This window comes from Apostichopus japonicus, chromosome 22 (genome assembly GCF_037975245.1).
Source record: "Apostichopus japonicus isolate 1M-3 chromosome 22, ASM3797524v1, whole genome shotgun sequence".
Taxonomy (NCBI): Eukaryota; Metazoa; Echinodermata; class Holothuroidea; order Aspidochirotida; family Stichopodidae; genus Apostichopus; species Apostichopus japonicus.
In genome coordinates this window covers 2,263,216-2,283,108 of record NC_092582.1, presented here as the reverse complement: position 1 = coordinate 2,283,108, position 19,893 = coordinate 2,263,216, and the positions used below count along the sequence as shown (strand labels likewise).

The 19,893-nt window shown below is 36.0% G+C and overlaps 2 protein-coding genes and 1 pseudogene across 2 annotated transcripts in view; 1 reads left to right on the top strand and 2 right to left on the bottom strand.

Moving 5' to 3' along the window:
- Positions 1-1,366, bottom strand: part of LOC139963800 (short transient receptor potential channel 4-like) — a 272,215-nt gene extending 270,849 nt beyond the window's left edge. Inside the window, exon 1 of the mRNA XM_071964965.1 lies at positions 1,231-1,366. The gene's annotated coding sequence lies outside the window, so the exon portion shown is untranslated. The remainder of the gene's footprint in view (positions 1-1,230) is intronic.
- Positions 1,367-1,673: 307 nt separating this feature from the next.
- On the top strand, positions 1,674-1,772 carry LOC139964409 (U2 spliceosomal RNA; annotated as a pseudogene).
- A 496-nt stretch (positions 1,773-2,268) lies between these two features.
- LOC139963803 (aminopeptidase B-like) overlaps positions 2,269-19,893 on the bottom strand; it is a 32,027-nt gene continuing 14,402 nt past the window's right edge. Inside the window, exons 8-12 of the mRNA XM_071964982.1 lie at positions 17,416-17,492; positions 13,278-13,410; positions 11,642-11,800; positions 10,763-10,847; positions 2,269-8,086 (exon numbers count right to left, since the gene is read on the bottom strand). Coding sequence (XP_071821083.1) covers positions 7,938-8,086; positions 10,763-10,847; positions 11,642-11,800; positions 13,278-13,410; positions 17,416-17,492 — 603 coding nt within the window. The 3' untranslated portion in view covers positions 2,269-7,937. The remainder of the gene's footprint in view (positions 8,087-10,762; positions 10,848-11,641; positions 11,801-13,277; positions 13,411-17,415; positions 17,493-19,893) is intronic.

The following is a 19,893-nucleotide window of genomic DNA, read 5'->3' as shown; positions in this document are numbered from 1 at the left end:
GTTCCGTTTTAAGCCTCATTGATGTAAAGAGGGCGGGCATGGTTAGCTATGCGTGAATAATATAGTCATGTCTCCTATTGTAGTACATATATGTCACATATATGGAACACTCTGTTCATGAAACAAGGGAAATTGGCCTTGAAATCCTATGCACGGTACTAAATATCCCGACCCTTGAAGTAAAAGAAGGGCAGAATATACTTAATTTGCACGCTCTTTAGCCACAGGTGCTATTACATTTATTTCTTTAGTTTTGGTTATATATATATATATTTTTTTTCATAACATTTTTCATCCTATGCTTTATTTTGACAATTAGTTATGGAGGGAAGATTGAAAAAAAAGTATACATAGTTGCCCCATGCTAACTGCTACTCCGACCGGATAAATATTATTATCAAGTTTGACATTAATTGCTTTTTCGTCTTACACATAATCGTATTCCATGAAGGCGTTCAATTAAGTCTTTCTTCATTTAATTAAGGCGCGAAATGTGTTCGATCTCATGGGTATCACTAAACTCAAGTCATTTTCATTATCATGATACAAAATTACAACATTGTCTGATATAAGTAAAAAATGCTATATTAATGCCGAATACTTAGAAATCCTTGAGCGACCAGGACGGCTGCGCAAGTAATCACCAGGCAGGGCGCTGTAATCAGTCGCAAATCACCTCACGACTGTAACTAATTAATCTTTCAGTCACAGCCTTTGTTAGAACAAAACACTTGAAACCGCATGAAAGCTAGTTCATGCAAACTCATTAACAAGTAGATATGTATGTGTGTATATATGCATATATATATATATATATATATATATATATATATATATATATATATATATATATATATATATATATATATATATATATATATGCATATATAAGAAATGCATGTGTAGCAAGTGGTATGACAGATATATAGTAAATAAAGATAAAACACCAGAAAAATTCCACTTCACAACCGGATTCGTCCTTTCGGGACACATCAGGAGAAGGTAGGAGTCGAACCCCGGACCTACGTGTCACAGACGCAAGTCCGTCCCACTAAGCTATAGCGATTCTACTTACTTGAATGAGTAGTATAGGCTACCCATATCTGTCAATGAGAGGGTACCGATTCACTCAAATCTATGAGTATCGCGATGTACAAGACGGTATTCGATATCTAAAGACACAGGTTCAAACGTCAAAAACCACCCATTCGATAGTGCACTTCCACTTACCCTTAATTACTGCTAGGGGTCGTAGGTGGTTGAAATACCAGTCGGTTTTGCCCGTTCATGTACAGGATCTGTCTAGGTTGGACAACGTGTCTTTAAAGTGGTAGGCTATACCACTAGCCTATAGATGCATTCATATTACACCCAGTGCTGTGTCTATTACTGTTATGTATGCACGTGGTTCTACATTATAGTGTTCGGTACTAACAAGATGGAGTTATTTCTCTCCAACTATGTTGGATCCAGATGATCGATTGTCTCACCTCTTGATAACAATTTTACAAGTGATTATTTTTGCATAGTAAGGAAATTCCTTTACACAATTACTACTAACTAATGTATTGTACGTCTTCAAAGGACACAGTTGCATTGTGCCTCTAGCATTGCTTACGCATGCGTACATCAACAGAATGTTCAGTGAAATCTCAGGCAGCATTATTCTTTTAATCGCTTCTCGGCCTTTTGGCTAAGATCATGTGTACTATCTGTTCCCTTTCGAGGGGAATGGTGATCCACACCTGACAATGATCACACAGTCACAGTCTCGATGTAAGGGGACTGTGGTTGAGAGCGGATCAGTCGTTCGGTAGTTTGGTTTACATGCCCAGGTTCTTTCCTGGGTGACTTTTCTTAGAAAGTATTATTCTGTTATTTTTTTTTTGTTATCGTTATGCAGGTTGAGAGACGCGAAACAGCCAATGAGTTGATTGCCATATAACAGCAACACTGGTATCTCTTTTCTTCGTGGAGCCGAGTGTTCAGCAAGAAATGTTTTCTCGGAACAGCATGGATGCAAACAGATTACTTTTTTAAATTAGTTAACGTCGCATTGAATGTCAAAGACTATACTGGGCCACATATATCCTCTGTCAATTAATTTTCCGAGTAATCTTCCATTGAGACTGTTAAAATATTGGGATCATTGGTCTGTTTACATCAAGATATTGAATAATATTTCATTCTTTAATTAATTTCACCACATGAGTCTCTGACGTAACAAAAACAAATTAAATAATCAAAAATAATAACGGTACAGAGATATTTATGTAGTTTTGTTATCATTTTATTCGACTGATATCATTTTGTCTTTAAGCCCATATACCAGTACTTCGTGAAACTTAATCCTTAAAAGTGCACGATATACCAGGTAACATCTTCATGTTATGCACCATTAAACGTATATGCCAAAAATATCAATCGATGTAAATAAAGAACACAAGAAAAGTAACAACATTGCAAGAGAAAATGATTCTTTCACCAAAACCCTCGAAAAATACATGTACGAACAAACACCCAATCAAACACACACACACATACATAGACTACATACATACATACACCCATACACATACATACAACAGAGGAAGTAAACAATTAAAAGCAACGTACCCATACAAATTACAAACTAGTAAACATAGTTACTCTTTCATTTAGCCCTTTTCAGTGAAACAAAATATCCAAAAACAAAAACAAAATTGAATTACTAATACTAGCAAAAAGGAAAAATTCATTAAAATATAGACTTAAAATAAGATGGTGGAATTTCATCGTAAGTAAAACTTCTTACTTCCCATTAGACCATCTCAGGTAACTATAGTTCATCTGCTCGGTACGAACTGTACAGATCATTTTCGCTTATTCTCACTATTTAAATAACACATTCCGCCCAGAATTTTGTATTCAAATTCAGGTTATTCCAAGGTTTTAACTAAGAATACTGTAAACCTAAGTATTTTAAGTCTTGATAATTGTTGGTTGGTGTGGGGGAGGGGAATAATGGACTTCTTCCTGCAAGACGGGGGGAGGGTTGGGTTATCACACACTACTTTGATAAAACATTATACTTCGGTCCTTTGAAAGTGACAAAGAAACTTTCTTCAACTTGGAAAGTCTCGCATCCAGACATACAAAAGATATATAAATACAAAGAAAAAAGTCGGTCCTGCATCTTTTAACCTCAGGTTGTCAAACACAAATGCACGGAAGACTAATGCGGCCATAGCAAACAAAAAGAAAAAAATTAAAACGAAAAAACTAAATTTTTACTACGAACAAAAAAATTTTTACAACGAAAAACAAAAATTTTTAAAAAGAAAAACAAAATATTCCAAAAAAAAAAAATTTTTTTTGAAGTAAACATTTTTGTTTTACGTTTTACAAATTTTGTTTTTCGTAGTAAACATTTTGTCTTATATATATATATCCGTGTTTTTTGTTTTCGTCATGGCCGTATTAATCTTCCGTAGAGGAGAGATACGAAATGTAATTACAATTCACCACTCCCCGAATAAGTATAACAGGCCGTATGTGCATTACAAATTGTCACTATGTAACATGGTGAGACTAAATTATGTTAGCACAAACTAATCCATTATTCTTTTGGAAAGCAGTCATATTTTCAGGTCATGTCGGGAAAAACGTCTTGGTTGCAGACAAGTGTTGACAGAATATTATAAGTATCTAACATCTTCTGTGGTCTATTTAGAAATCGGATGAGAGTAACAAGAATCTCGTAGTACTCAAAAGTTTAATATCGGAGGTGTATTCCAACGCCGATGGGGATAACAAATATTTGATAATTATTTAAAGAAATGTGCACGGTCAATTATATCAACGTTTTTGTTTGTTGATAAGGTTAATGCACTGGGGGGGGGGGGGGGTGGAGGGGGACATATCACCTGAGTAAATTACCTAAACCATATTTACATAAATGGAAAAATATTTGGTAGAGCACATATCAAAGTAGTAGTTATCTTATTAGAAATATATATGTATAATACATAAATTATATATATAATTATATATATATAATACATAAATTATATATATCATATATATAATAATACATAAATTATATATATAATACATAAATATTCCTCCCCATCCCTTTCCTTCTTCCCCTTTTTCTAGCTCTGTCACTGTCCTGCCCTTCCCACTCCCCTCGCACCCTCCCCCCCCCCCCCCCCTTGGTGTTTGTTTGATGAAACAGAGTTGAATAGAAACAAATCACATATCATTTAGGTAGTGGTAGGTTGTTCCGTCCCTTGTTGAATTGTACTTCTTGTATTTGGTTGCCTCTTGGTAATATATCCAAACCCTGTTGGGTATTACTCAAAATATGATCATAACACTTGAAGAGCTTAAGACAGTCTATTCTATTGGACTGAAAATGAGGTTAATGATTCCATAGGTTTGTAAACAAAAGTGTCCCCTCAAGGGGCATCCCAGAGATTCAAGCATATGTTTTAATGGTGAATATCTTGAAAACCAGAATTGCTACTAGAGAAACATTTCTAGACTACAATTATGAATAAAGTGTGAACTGATCTGTCTGTATGGGTGTATGCGTGTGTGTGTATACGTACATGCATATGTATGTATGTACAAGCTATGAAAACATGACATGCTGCAAGTGTTTGGAGTGATGACAGCAATGTTATTTACTGCTGGCACCAGTGGTCAAGCAGTATGAAAACTGATAACTTGCTATGTAGCATCCAAATACACTACTTTCAAGTCACCATCAAATGGGAAAAAAAGGAAATTCCTGTAAACAAAATAAGAATGGGACTTCAACGTTTGACATCTACTTAGCATCCCTACTCTTTTGGTAAATTAGGACTAACTAGAATTTTGATTTCCCCCTCCCTGTGGTAAGTTCCCCTTACAAATTATTGGTGCTCATGGAGTTCAATGGCCTGTCACTTCCTTGCAGGAAGTTGTCATGACTAAGACTGTATTCTTGGAATGACATTGCTTTGTCCTCCATGTGTACCAAGAGGAGTAAACCACTACCGAACCCATCAGCCAACATATTAAAGGGATAAGCTGTCCAAAGAGAGTGAGATCTTATGCAAACAGGTGACCCATGTGTCCCTCTTTGTTTATGAGCTCATTCTCTGGGACTAGTCACTTGTTGTTTACACCTGGTTTGAACCTGGTGTCTTAGTGGTGGTTGAGTTTATGTTGGTGTTTCCCTAATAATGTGTGAGCTGTTCAGCTGGTTCATTCCCTATTTGGGCCAGGCAGGAAGTTGTATTATCTTAGGATATTTTACCCCTGGCGCTATAAGATGGCTAGTTTACCAATTACCAGTGATCTGTGCCACTCACCTGACAGCCCTTGGCCATCTAGGACGTCCAAGACATCAGCATTAGAAGTTAATCACTTATTTCTATACAGGTATGAATCACTTTGACTTTACCAGCAGAAAGCCTTTAAGATAATGTTCTTGTTACTCTGTGAAGGCTGCTAGCACACAGATATGTTGTAGTGTGTTTAATGTAGTCATACCATAGATTAATATGCTATATATATCTGATTGTGTAATTTAGTATGAGTTCCCTTCAATAGGAACATATACAGCCAATGTTGTTTATCCCATTGTATTAATTATTTCTGTATTACATGTATCCTATGGGTTATACTAAGCCAATATGCTACCTGTATGTTAGGATATACCTTTTGTGGAATCCATTAGATAGATCATTGTTGATGCATGTCCTTAGGCCCCTTACTAAATGTAATCTTGAATTATAAATTCTTGTATTACATTTATCATATACTATATAAGAATTTGTAAAGTGCATTAATCCAGTTAAAAAAAACTGGTCAGAAGCGCTGCAGGAGCAAAGTACCCAAAATGGACATAACAGTTATTAAACAAATGGATACTCATGCATGAATAAGAACGTCTTGAGTTCTTTCTGGAAAGTTGACACATGCTGGATTGTTTTCAGATGTAAGGTGAGACTGTAGGTGTATGTTAGGATTTATCTGTTGTGGAATCCATTAGATAGATCATTGTTTGATGTATGTGCTTAGGCTCCTTACTAAATGTAATCTTGTATTTATTATTTTGATCTCCTGTGATGACAGAATGTACACAGAATGTATATATTATTTTAGCGTTATTTATCTGTATTAACGGCTATAGTGAGCCTACAGGTTGAGTCATATAATGTGATCTGTGTAAATTCAATGTTGTGTATTCAACTACGATGGTCATATGGTGCATGGTGATAATGTGCCTAACCCCCATATCTCGGTGCAGGTAAGGGTTAGGGGATTTTGTCCCTTGGTTGGGAGTGTTGAACCTGTGGTTACATCTATATGGGTAAATTCTGTGTCCCCTGGGTGGGAGCGTTGAACCTGTGGTTACATCTATACGGGTAAATTCTGGGCAAGTTCTAAGGCACATGTGACAAACAATACTTTGTATGACAATTAATTTGCATACCAGGTGGACTTAAAGATGATTTGCATATTCAGTGGCATGTTCATTTTGTTTTAGGCAGGAAGAACAATGAACTAATGGTAATGAAAAACTAAAAAGACTGACCTATGAATGCTTGAGGTTGAATAATATTGCGTAACCCCTCGCCCCTCCCCCCCCTCCCTGGCCCCTAACTCTCCTCAATGGAGAGAGGTACACAAGTAACAATCAGGATGGGGGTGGAATCCACAAAATGAAAGAAAATGAGATTCAAGCAATTATAATGAATAAAAGTAAACAGAAAATTTTATATTTAAAGCACCAGTTAAACTATCTCCTCCATACACTCTGGTCAGGTCTTCTTTTAATTAATTAAAAACCCACAAACAACCTGGAAAACAAAGAGATATGATCATTAAATCCTGACTTTTAATTGAAACAATTAGCAAAGTTGTCGTTGGCTTCAGAGTGCCATCTCAATCTTACATACAAGACCCACTTAAAAAAAAAAAAAAAACTTGTAAGACTACTACATCTAATGCTCTTTGAATTACAAACTAAATCTAACAATGAGGTGAAAAACTACTAACGTATCGGATTCTTGCCCGGTTACAAAGAGTAAACTGCATCCCAATAAGTATTCCCTGAACTTATGCAACTGTGGTTTTGCATAGCAATATATATATTTTTTAAATATCCCAATGCAACTTCATGGTTTGTGGTAATATGATAAGTTAAAAGACAAAAACCAAATTCCTAAGATAACAGAAAAATAATAAAAAATAAAAACAAAATCATTTTTTAATAGCCAATACCGTGGGATATCCAATAGGATATCCAATAGGATATCCTATATTCACACACAAGGGAGAAACCACAGCCTCGCCCTTTAATAAGGGTCTTATGACGTATAAAGAAAACTTTAAAAAGTTTGAAGGTCCTACACAAGACATTTCAGACAATTTTATGGCAATTTGCTAAAACACACTCATCATTAAAAAAGCAAGAAAATAAGATGTAAAAAAGTCCTAAATTTGGCATAGAAACAGTACCAAGGGGCTATGTTAATATTTTATTCCCAAGACGTTTTAACTTTCCATATAAATTGCACCTCGGCTATTCATTCATGGGAAATGGGTCTAAAAAAAACAAAAAAACTAGTACACTTTAAATTTGTAACCAGGAAAAATTAAATTGTAATTACAAAAATGAGTTACTTAAACAATAACACCAACAATAAAAACTTAGCTGATCGACTCTCTGCACAATCTAACAGTCACATGGAATGCAACGAAACCCACACATATTATCACGAAAGACACGCATCATATAACTTTCAATTTTTCACTGCTAATGAGGTCCAGCCTCTCTCAACAACGTACATTTCGAGGTCTTACATCATAACATATTCAAACTCTCCTCCGGGTTCAAAATTCCATTGATACTGAGGTACTGCCTCTAAAAGGTGGTACAAGTCGAGGTCCTACCTCAGTACTCACGCCGACAGGATTCTCTCGATGTTCTTGCGGACGTTGATATGGAGGTATTTCTGAGTTTCGCGGAATGTGCTGACAGCCATTAGTCGGGTCTCTTCGGTGCCGCGCCACATCGCAGTATACACTGGGAGAGAATACTTCTGCTTAGCTGGAAGAATCATAATCAAAAATATATATTCATCCTTGAGTGAAAACCTGCATCTGATTGGAATTGGACTGGGAGGCAGAGGGAGAGGAGGAGGATTCTACACATACAATATAGTACTGAAATGCAACTAGCTGCTTGTAAGATAAAGTTTGCGATTCTAATAATAGCAACGATTTTGCGGCAGCGTGTTTTTATTGCTGAGATCATTTGCGGTGAACAGTTTTGTGATACTGTTTTCCTGTGCAGCATACCTGTTTATTTGTTGTTGTATCAAACAGTCCTGTGTCATACTTCCATCCTTGTTTTTATCCTACAGAATGATTTGTTTCTAACACTACTTCCTTATCATATCAGTATTCTACAAGTATGTTACATTGCTATTTATAATTTTCCCCGCATACCATTGTACAACTCGCTCTAACACTATTCTGCATAATTTACAAACCGCCTTCCGTTGTTCCCTCATCTGTCTTCCTTCCTCAGATAAAAACTTGAAACTTAAGATTCATATTATCAGACTGTTTCTGTCTAGTTCTACGACCACTAATACATTCGTCTGTCGGGAATATCTCCTTAACATTCCGTGTAACTTTATTGTGATAAAAAAAGATCTTCCATTCCGCAGAGAGAGAGAGCCATGCTTCCTTGGATGTCTATTGGAGTGGATGTTTATATTATCACATTTTAATTGCTTTCAGACCGAAAAGACACTACGCCTAGCAAGATGGCATAACTATCTTAAATTGAAACAAAACTCATTTTTGATGATCAGTTCCCATAGAAACATCACTCTACATGATAATATCCGGAAATCATTAACAGTGAGTGAATTTCAATTTTCTTTTTCATTTTATTTATTCGATGACATGAGCAGTTCTGTCACGGATGCAAAGTTAAAGCATCTCAGTCAATTCCATATCCTTCTCGTTTTGTGAATACGTTTCATTTGACTTTTTCTCCGTTTTTGTTGTGATAATGCTAAATTTTGTCAATCTTCAGTAAAATTATGTACTCATCACAGGTAATTTCCAACAATCTGACACATCAAAATGGATATAAGGTAGATACCATATGAAAAGTTAATTTTATGCACAATTTTGATACTTTAAAAAATGTTGAAACTTTCACATAATGTTCAACATGACAGAAAATTATGAGGAGAGGATAGGCATCATTAAAACAAATTAAAAAATCTGAAATGATTGTTACTTTGATGTTAATCAATTGTTTTATATTTTAAACTATTATAAATTTTTCGAAAAAAAAATTTCTAAAAATTTCTTTGAGCAAGTGAACCCTATGATTACTTTCACTAACTTTTTCCTGCTGGTCGTGAGAGCTGAATTAAAGCTTATTTATGTAATTCATTATACACAGAACCATAGCTAAACCCATCCAACAAGCAAACCCCACAAATTTCTGGTAAGTACTCTTGTGTGGTAAATAAACACACGATCATGACGACCTCTTCTTTTGCCAAAACTTTGGCCCATTCGCAGAGATCAAAGTAAATAACAAACATCTGTGTCCATTGTTTGTCAACAAGAATTCACAGACGAACCTAGCTGCATGCGCGAGCAAATATCTTGACCTCATTCACAAAATACTGAAAGATGATGTAGCCTACATGATGAGCGATATATTGCTAGACTCAGTACAACTTAGTACAACTGCCACTGAAGCAATTGATGGCTCGAGGCCATTTGTTAAATTTGTCCTTGAACGGCTTGTTCTGTTACTTTATTTGAGAGAGAGAGAGACAGGGAGAGAGATGATGTAATATCCAACAGACATTAATGTTGCTAGGCGCACTGCACACATTGCGTAAACTTCCTAACCTAAGCTTATAGCCTAATGTACAGTTAGCTCAATACATTTGTCTGATTCATATTTGCGACTATCTTGCATAAAAAAACATGAGAAATGTTGGTTTAAATATTTCTTTCTCTTGATCTCCGCTAATAGGCCAAAGTTTTGCCCAAAAATTAAACCGTCATAATTATGTGCTTCTTTACTACACAAATGTACCAAAATGAGATTAATAAAGACTGTCGCGATTGAATGCATAATGAGGATATTATTACTGGTGTGCCAAAGTCATTGAAATGAAAACAGGATTGATGAAGTATGCATACAATTATTAGTAAAAGTAAACTTTTTTTTTAAGGCTAATAGTGGTATTGAACTTATGACTTGTACTGTATATTCTGAAACGTGTCAAAATGATTTTTTTACAATTCCTGCCTTGATCCTATTAACAGCACTCCTTTAATTCACAAACCATCAATGCCTCCTCTCTGCATCGATCAGTCTAACTGCAACATCAAATTAAGTCTGCTATCGGGTCAACAGTTCTCTTTGTCTTGTCTCAATCTGCCTTCCTATCATCATGCCTTCCAATCATAAGGACCCCGGTTCGAGTCACTCCAAGATTAATGTATGTTGTCCAGTTACAGACTCGTTGACAATTGACAATTCATAATCATGGACGTTAAATATGAATCTAAAGAGACTGACTACAGTCAGCTTGCTGCTTTGATAAGCCAATGAGGCTTCTTCACGAGTTCCTGCTTGCAGGAGGATCTAAAATACATACATATATGCAAACATATATATATACATCGTACCATCGGTAATAAATTTACAGTTTCAACCTTTAAGACTAATTTTGCTCACCCTGGCTCCTGAGGAAGTCTTCTACACAGTGAAAGCCTGCAGTATAATTGTGTCTGACTATCAGCTGAGCCCATCTAACCATGATCTAATAGTGATGAAAAACAACAAGTCAAATCAGATACATCATCAATGTCTTTTGACATTAAAAATTCAAATTAGAATTTGAAATCTACATGTCAGACAATATTTTCAAAAAGGATCTGTAGTAAAGTACAGGTATAAACGCTAAAGCCAAATATTAGTTACTCATGAATTATAACGAGCATATAAATCAATTAATTGCCTAAATGGGTAAAAACCAATGGTGGCCAACATCATGACTGTCACCACGAAACTTAAGTTGTCAAACTGCGAGCTTCATGGTTTGTCTGTAGTCGGTGAGATAAAAAATATACAAGTTAACTATTCAGTTCTTCTGTATTATATGTATTACTGAACTTAAAACCTAACTGTAAATAAATAATTAAATAATTAGTAACTATAACAACAAAACAAAGTAACCAATCATACCAGCGATAAAAAGCAAACAAAGTTTCAAAATATAGTCAAGGAACAGAGATTTTTGTAAGTGTTGAACTTTTCAAAATACTGTAGTGTCATTAATTATTGACAAGTTCTGACTGAAACCCTTGTTACCCTAGAAGTAATATGACCATAAGGCACAGAATTACAGGGATGAGCCTGGGGTAAAAATTAAATTGTGGAACCTTGCAAAAATTGCGGTATAGGCTCCAGTTTGCGTATGCTACAGTGTGTTAGGATAATAGTTTTTGTCCCCGAGGTTGAAAATAAATCACAGATATTCCTCGAATTAGCGGAAAAAGCTCATGCCTGGAATTAGTATAAAGTCTGTCACATCCCAGTAGATGATTTACGTACCTCTGCGTTGTGAGTCTGCGAGACTTGAGGGTAACAATCTGACAGACGGGCGAGGACTTCCACCGGAATTGCTTCGTACGACAGGAAATTGTCCAGGAAATGAACAATCTGGTAGCATTTCCATGAAGTGATATCAGTGGTGGGTGGTTCCTTTCTAATCTGTGAGAACAGAAATGAGCAAACGTTTAAGAAAGATACAAATCCCCATCCCATCCCTGCCCCCCCCAAAAAAATACCCCACTATATTAGAAAAAATATTTCCATGATTGCTTTTATTACTCCTTTGTAATTTATAATTAGAAAGCAACTCATCATTAGGGTCTTTGACCTCAGACTTGTGATAAACGTTTAAAACTGTCCCAGTCTCTGTTTCTTTGTATCACAAGCTACCATATAGACAGTCTAACTGTGTCATCGGGTCACATAAAACTGACGACATCCAGAAAGTGGAAATTTGACCTGAATTTTACTTCCTGTTCACCATTTACAAACAAGCTCTAAATAATAGAATACAGACTCAAGCATTTTACCTCTTACCGACAGCGCCGGTAAATAGCTGCGTATCCAGTTCAGCTCAGGGCCAAAATGAAATCGCAAACATTTCGACCGACGCTATTCAAATGACTGAGGAGGCAGATTGTTAGGGAGTGCGATAACCCATAATGGGAGAAAAGAATATCTTGGAATCTATCGGAAATTCCATAAATAAACTGGATCGGGTTACGACCGTTTGCGTATTCGACACAATGATCGCCCAGAGAGAGGCTTTATATCTGTGTATATAGTAACTTGATCGCTGCTTGCATAGCATTGAGATTTCCATTCACTGAGATATTTTCGAAATCAGCAGCTGTTCAGCTGCTTTGTACGACAGGGAATAAAACTAATAAATAATGAAATAATCAAAATTATATCAGGTAACATTCTTATATCTGGTGACGTCATGAAGTTATGAAGATTACATCGTGGGTGCTTGAAAACCTTCTACTGACACAAGATCTTTATTTGTTTTAGTGAGTGAGTACGACACATTTTAAATGAAAGCTAACACTTGAAAGCGTTTGAAGATTTCCTTACGTTTCCATCCTGATCCTCTTGGGGAGGAAAGTGAAGTACACTTTTATTTTTATAATAAATCTTGCTTTTACTCATGGACCAGGTTGCCAAGGTCAGATGATAATGTTAGTTCAATGTAACAACTAAATTCTCCTCACAACCTACCAATTCTATGCCCACCATACCCCCACCCCCATAGCCCATTGTGTTAAAGTTTCAACTTCAGTGCCATGGTACATTTCTACTGTCAATAGTCATAATCGTAACAATTCTACAAGCTCGGCCAGAAGCACGACTGGCAGCGTATTATATTTTTTATATAAACTGTTGTACATACTTAAAAGAATGAGACCAAAGGCAGTATTTGACCATAAAAGTCTGAGGGAAAGTAGAGGCAGAACTTTTTAAACTATGACTACAGAAATAAAACTAAGCCTTTTGGAAAATGGAGTTCTCTTCCCCTCCCCCCTCCCCTCCCACCCGTTTCCTCTCCACATTCCCCTGGAGGACCATTCCTTGGTTACCCCTGAAGCCACCTGTCACAAACATTCAGAGGAATCTATTGATCTTAGCATCATACCTTACGGCCATATTCTATCCACTGTTTAGCCAGGTCTTGCACGGGCTTCATTAGCACATCACCGGCGGTCAAGTCTGGGAAGTATGGTGGCCAGCCACTCTCCAGCAGCCACTTCTTAAAGGAGAACCCTTCCCTTAGAAGACAGATTGCAAAGCAGATATTATTATCTCTGAAGGATGCCATTTAATAAATGCGTGTTCTCTTTAACCATGTGCAGCTTTCTTCTGTTATTATTCTTTTAGGTTCTTTAATCTACTTTCTAATATCATGCATGTTAATTGTACATACACCTAATGTAAAGAAAACCTTTAAATAATAATGACTTGTGCAAATTTCACACAGGGAGCTTTCTTTTTGCCTTGTATTAATGCAAATGAAAAATCTCAAGTTTGTTAAGCTAGGGAAATAAGAGGAGTGTTCAAATGTTGTGTAGCATTTTTGGAAGGCTTGGTTATTTTTTCCCCCTCTCATTGTACACTACTTAGTTCCTGTATAGAAAACTGCTATATTTTTTCCACTTGTATAGCAACTTGACTATTTCACGATGAGTGACTGGAAAAATTATTCCCTGAAATGTGTAAATGAAGATGACATCTATACTTCAATTTGTGGTTATTACAGTATAAATATTTATAAAATATTATATCACAGTTCGACATTCCTTAAAACGTAAAAAAACCCCTCAATCTTCCCTTGCAATATTTCATGTACACTATATGTATCTTAAGTTTGTAACATGTTTAAAATATAATAATAATACTTATAATACATTTCAATGTTCTGACGTTCCACCAGAACTACACTATACACATACCGATAAAGAGAATAAATACACCTCATTGTGCAGTGTGTGATGGAAATTTAAAACAATTAAAAACAAAATCAATCTCAGTGTTCTTCTATGTTTCCCATTTCTGTACAAGAAATCTTTACAAAAGAAATACAATTCATGATATTACTGATCATTCAAGGACCACAGAACTGAATTGTTTATTTCCCTTTTAAAATTCGTAATTTTTCCCAAGTGGGGAAGTCATGGAAGGTTAGCAACAGTAAATTACTTCAGTTCTAAAAACCATATCATTCAATTTCCCGATACAGACTTCTTATAAACTCTCGGTCAAAAATGATGATGATGATGTAGACTCCATTTATGTTATTTCGGACTGATTTAATAGCTTTCTCAAGCCCCGTGGATAAAAGGAGAGCGACATATTTCTTGTTTTCACTTCAAGTACTCCCTGGGTGCTCTTTTTAACCATCCTTATAGCTTTACAGTCCCTGGCAAAGAGAGTCTAAGTAATTCTTCTTTCCTTTTTTCTTTTCACCATTTTGTCTTTATGCATAAAAGGGGGTCTGAAGGTAATTCCAGTACTTGGGAACCCTTCTGATCAATATTGCAAGGTCTTTGGGAATAAAGTCCTACATACCATTACATTACATCTCACTACTGTACGCTGTGCAGTAATAGTGTATACATACAGTACTCTAGCAAAATAATGACAATTTCTCTTGTCAAAAAAATTGAGTAAGCATAGTTTTAATTTACATCTATTCACAAATCTAAACGTGTCCATGATTCCCCATACAGCTGTTTAATTCTTCAGCAGATTCCTTCAAACTACCCTTGGAAAGGGTAGGATTCTCTTCGTGCTACTAACGAGTCGTTCTGGGACGGCAAAAAACACTCAAAAAGTCTTGGAGAGTAAGCTTAAATGTCTGCTTACGGCAAAGTTATCTAAACAGTCATGACATAGAAACGGTCTCATTAACTTTTATTCGGTGAAAGAGATCTGATTGACAATGGAAGATACGAGACTAATGAATCACACTCACAAAGCGAACGCACGAAGACACAGCAGGCTTTCATTACTCCTGTTAATCAAACATTTTTCCGCAAATTACTTTTTCTGCCTGAATTTGTCACAAACTGCTCCATAAAAGACATTTAACAGGGTTGTAAAATCCCAAGTAACAGAATTCCAGAGTTTCCGTACATACGACATTTTGATTTTTTTTAACAACTCTCCTTGCCAGGAAATGATGAATGACATGATGGGTGCGATGACAAGTACAATATGACACGTGTTTGTGCTTGAGGGTTGAAAGACCCCACAGGGAAATATTTTAGGGGGAGTGTAAAAACATTGGCAGTCGACATCTGTGGAAATCATTTTAAACATTACTCACATTATAATCAAAACAGTAACATACGGACCTACATATGCAGTATCTAGCAAAGAGAAACTATGACCATTTTATGTTAAGAAGTAGTTTAGGTTTTTTATTGGGGGGGGGGGGGGGGGATTTTGATAGGTTTTTACAATACTTCAAAACAATGTTGCAAGCAGAAGCAGTGAAGTTCATTAGCTTGACTAGGCTATCTCATTTCAGATATTATATACGAAAAGCGAAAGATACAAATCTGGAATTTTTTCGATTTTGTTTTGTAGTGTGTGAAAAATACTATGAAAGTAGGTCACTGTGAAGTATACCACACAAACAATTAATTTCTTATTAATTTCAAGAATTCTCATTAATTTCAGAATGAATATGGATGCTATCTTACTTTCATCAATTACCCTTCTTCTAGGAACCAGAAATGCAAAACTAACTTTGACATTTTTGTTGACATAGTGTTAGCTGCACTCTCATATCTGTCATTGACATTGACCATTTGCAATTTACTTAAGACAATAGGGTTTTGGTATTCATAATCAGAAATCCTCAATTGGAACATGACATTTATTCCAATTTCACTACTTGCACTTGACCCTGTTGAAGTCAAACGACCTTTGACATACCCTGAAAACAATTATGGTTCATCAAACCAATATAGAGCAACTACATGTTAGGTATAATATACCATTCAAAGACCTTTGACCTCTGACCGCCAACAAAAACAATAGGGTTCATCTACTCATCTTGTGGGAAATCACCATACCAACGACGACCATCAAGGTTTCCCTTCTTGAGATATCGTGTTTACCACTTTGCATACTTTTACCTCTGATGACCAAAAATGTACCTTTGACCTCTGATAAGAAACCAATAGAGTCAGTCCGTCTACTCAATATGTGTTATCAAGAACGGGCATATACAGGACACAAGCCGCAGTTAGAATGCTTTTAACTTAATGGTCTCAGTAATATGTACCTGCTAATTAAGTGGTGGCTCCTTTGCATTATATTCTACTTATAGCTACTTTTTAGATATGGTAGTATACACATGCATATGTGCACTAAAGCAGTAACTGAGCCCTGATAAGTTATACCAGTGTAACCATTAGTTTTACATAGCCCTTGTTATTTCAGAGATGAAAAACATAAAATCCCAAAATGTTACTTTTGATATCACTATCCTGTTTGAGTTGTAGCGTGCTCAATTCTTCCTCTCTTTTTTTATCTAATGAATTAATCTCCTGATTTGTGGGAAATAGAAAATTGTAAATCTGCCCTTGTTTTATTGTGAAATACATGTTGGCAGGTCTGGGAAATAATTCACTTTATCTAGACTGGTGTGAAAGGTTGGCTTTCCATTCATAATGCTGTTTTCACTTCATCAATTGACTTGTACCTTTACCACAAACCTGTCAAGTAGCACAGTGATTGAATGGACAGAGAACGAGAATTTCAACAAGTTGTGCTGACTGACTTTAAGTAAGCCATTCCAGGATATACCATTATTTCTGCCCTACCCCTAACCATGCCTTCCCACACCCCACCATTCCAACCATCCTCATATTCACAACATTTGTAGTAGTAATTTTGATGGATCAGAGATACTCATTAGCATAGAAATCATCTAATGAATATAGCGACATTCTTCATACAAAACTAGTTTTAAAGTGTAGAAAGTATTCAAGATGAAGATAAGCTCTCTGTTATTGCTTTAGGTTTGTAAACAAGGACTCATTTGCATACCATGCATGTCATGGATGGTACTTTTACTAAAGAATGACTCAAAAATGTAGAAAAGTTTTCCAGATAAAATCAGCAAGACAGATGTAATGGAATCAATCAATTATGTAATAAGCAACTTACCAGAAAAAAAATAAAGGTTTGAAGAAAAGATTAATAAATATTTTTGTTATGCTTCAACCCTCATTTGCATAACATGTACTTTATAATTAACTTACCTCCCTTGTATATTACTGGCTTTGAGATGCGGAAAGTATTCCAGGTAAAGATCTAACAGATCTTCAGCTACAACACTCTACATAGAGAAAATAGTGAGAAAAAAACAAGTTTTTGAAATATATGGTTGCATTTTATTTCTGATTATCTTCATTATTGATTTGATTTATAAACCAGTGTGATGCTGTTAGATTTAAGTTTGACCGCAGAAATCAATACCTATGTCTTCTGCAGGAAACTGGTCCTCTCAGGCTGTACAAAGAGATATATACCCTGTTTGACACTTGAGCAATGACATTTTCAAATTTTCATATAAAGTCAATGCGTTTTAAATCTTCAACCCCACTGAATCAAACTTCTCTCATATTTACACAATTTCCAACCTTTCAATGCAGATATGTACATTACATTTAATAAGTGGTCTTAAAGTATTGGACATTAAAACAGAATGACATGAAGTAAATAGAATCACTTGAGCTGTGGGTGTGGCGTAGAATGCTTCAGGTCAGCTGGAAAGATAGAAAGACAAATGCATGGATCCGCCAAAGGGTAGGAGTTTCAGAAGAAGTAGGTCTACTTGTCCAGCTAAGGAAGAGGAAGCTGTCTATGTATGGACATTGGAAGCACCGATCAGATAGCCTAATTCAGATGACAGTAGAAGGAGAAGTAGAAGGGAAGGCCAGGCCAGGGCGTAGGAAAACAGGATGGATCGACAACATCGGGAGGTGGACGGATGGAGGAATGGCCGTGGCAAGAGCAAAGGCACACAACAGAATGCCGACGGTTCTATGAGGACTATGGCAAAACAGCAGCAGCAGCTTAAAGTATCATCCCATAAACAGGGAATGTTTCAGTCCTGATGAGGTTAGATTCATCTCCTGTTTTCAACCACCATAATATATTGTTATAGCTTCTCACACGGCAGTTTGGACTTTCGGACATTGCACTGGAGTGGTTCGAGTCACATCTGTGCAACCAATTTCAAAAAGTTTGCAATAATGATGAGCTTTTAGGAACCAGTACATATAGAGTTTGGTGTTCACCAGGGATCTGTGCTTGGGCCCGAGCTATACACAATGTACTTAAAACCAATGGGAGCCCATCATACACAGTCACAACTTGAAATTACCACTTCTTTGCAGATGACAAACAAATTTATCTTTCATTCAAGCCTGCTAATGTCTCTGCTCATAGAGCTACTTTGGAGAATATTAAATATTGACTTGTTGATATCAAATCATGGATGACAAACAATGAATCTTAAACTGAACGGTGACAAGACTAAAGTCATGCTGTCTGCATCAAGACATAATCTGAGAAACCTTCCCAGTTTGTTCTTGAGAGCGGATGGAGCTTCGATTAAGTCTTTATCAGCAGTCAAAACTCTTGGAGTTTATATTGATACAGCTCTCGATATGTGTGCACATGTAAATCACACAATTTGTAAACCTGTCCTACTTCCAACTTTGCAATATTGGTCGCATACTGTATGCCGTTACCTCACTATGAATGCAACTTTTTCCCTTATTAATGGTCTTGCTACCTCAAAAAGTATGGTCTGTAGGAAACCCAATCTCTGCAAATTCAGCGTGTACAGAATATGGCTGCACAGCATAATTACAGGACATCCAAATCTGAATGCAAATATCTCGCTTATTAATGGTCTTGTTACCTCAGAAATGGATTACTGTAATTCGCTAACATATGGTCTGTTGGAAACCCAATCTCGTAAACTTCAGCATGTACAGAATACCGCTGCACGCATATATTACCAAGACATCCAAATCTGATAATATCACCCCAGTTCTACGACATCGTCAATGGATTCCTATAAAAGCTCCATTCCATTCCAAGATCATGCTCCTCACCCTTAAGACACTTCATGGCTTGTCCCCACGCTACATGAACCAAATTCCTTAGTAAGCACTGTCCAACAAGATCTTTACGGTCTCAACATACCGCGAAGTTGTCAATTCCGCGCACCAGAACATTATATGACGAATAAAGCTTTTGCCGTGGTTGCCCCTCATTTGTGGAACAAGCTTCCAATAACAATCTGTATTACCAATTTACCTGAAGCTTTTATACAAACTATCAAGACACATTGTTTCTTGCAATACTTAAGTAAATGGTCCCAGCTTTATGTATGTCGATTTCTAATTCTTTTGTTTGTTAAGTGCTTGTGAGCAGACTTCTTGTTTTGTATCGAGCACTTAAAAATATGTGGTAACAACAACAATAATAATAATAATCATAATAATAATAATAACAATAACAACGATAACGATAATGATAATGATAATGATAATAATAATAATAATAATAATAATAATAATAATAATAATTATGGTGGGAAGACACTGACCTTTCAGGAATATATCATACTTATTCATTCAAAAAGACATAGTTTGAATCAGTCATATCACCACGGAAATTGTTATCACGTACTGATATCAACCCACACAATATTTAAACTTCTG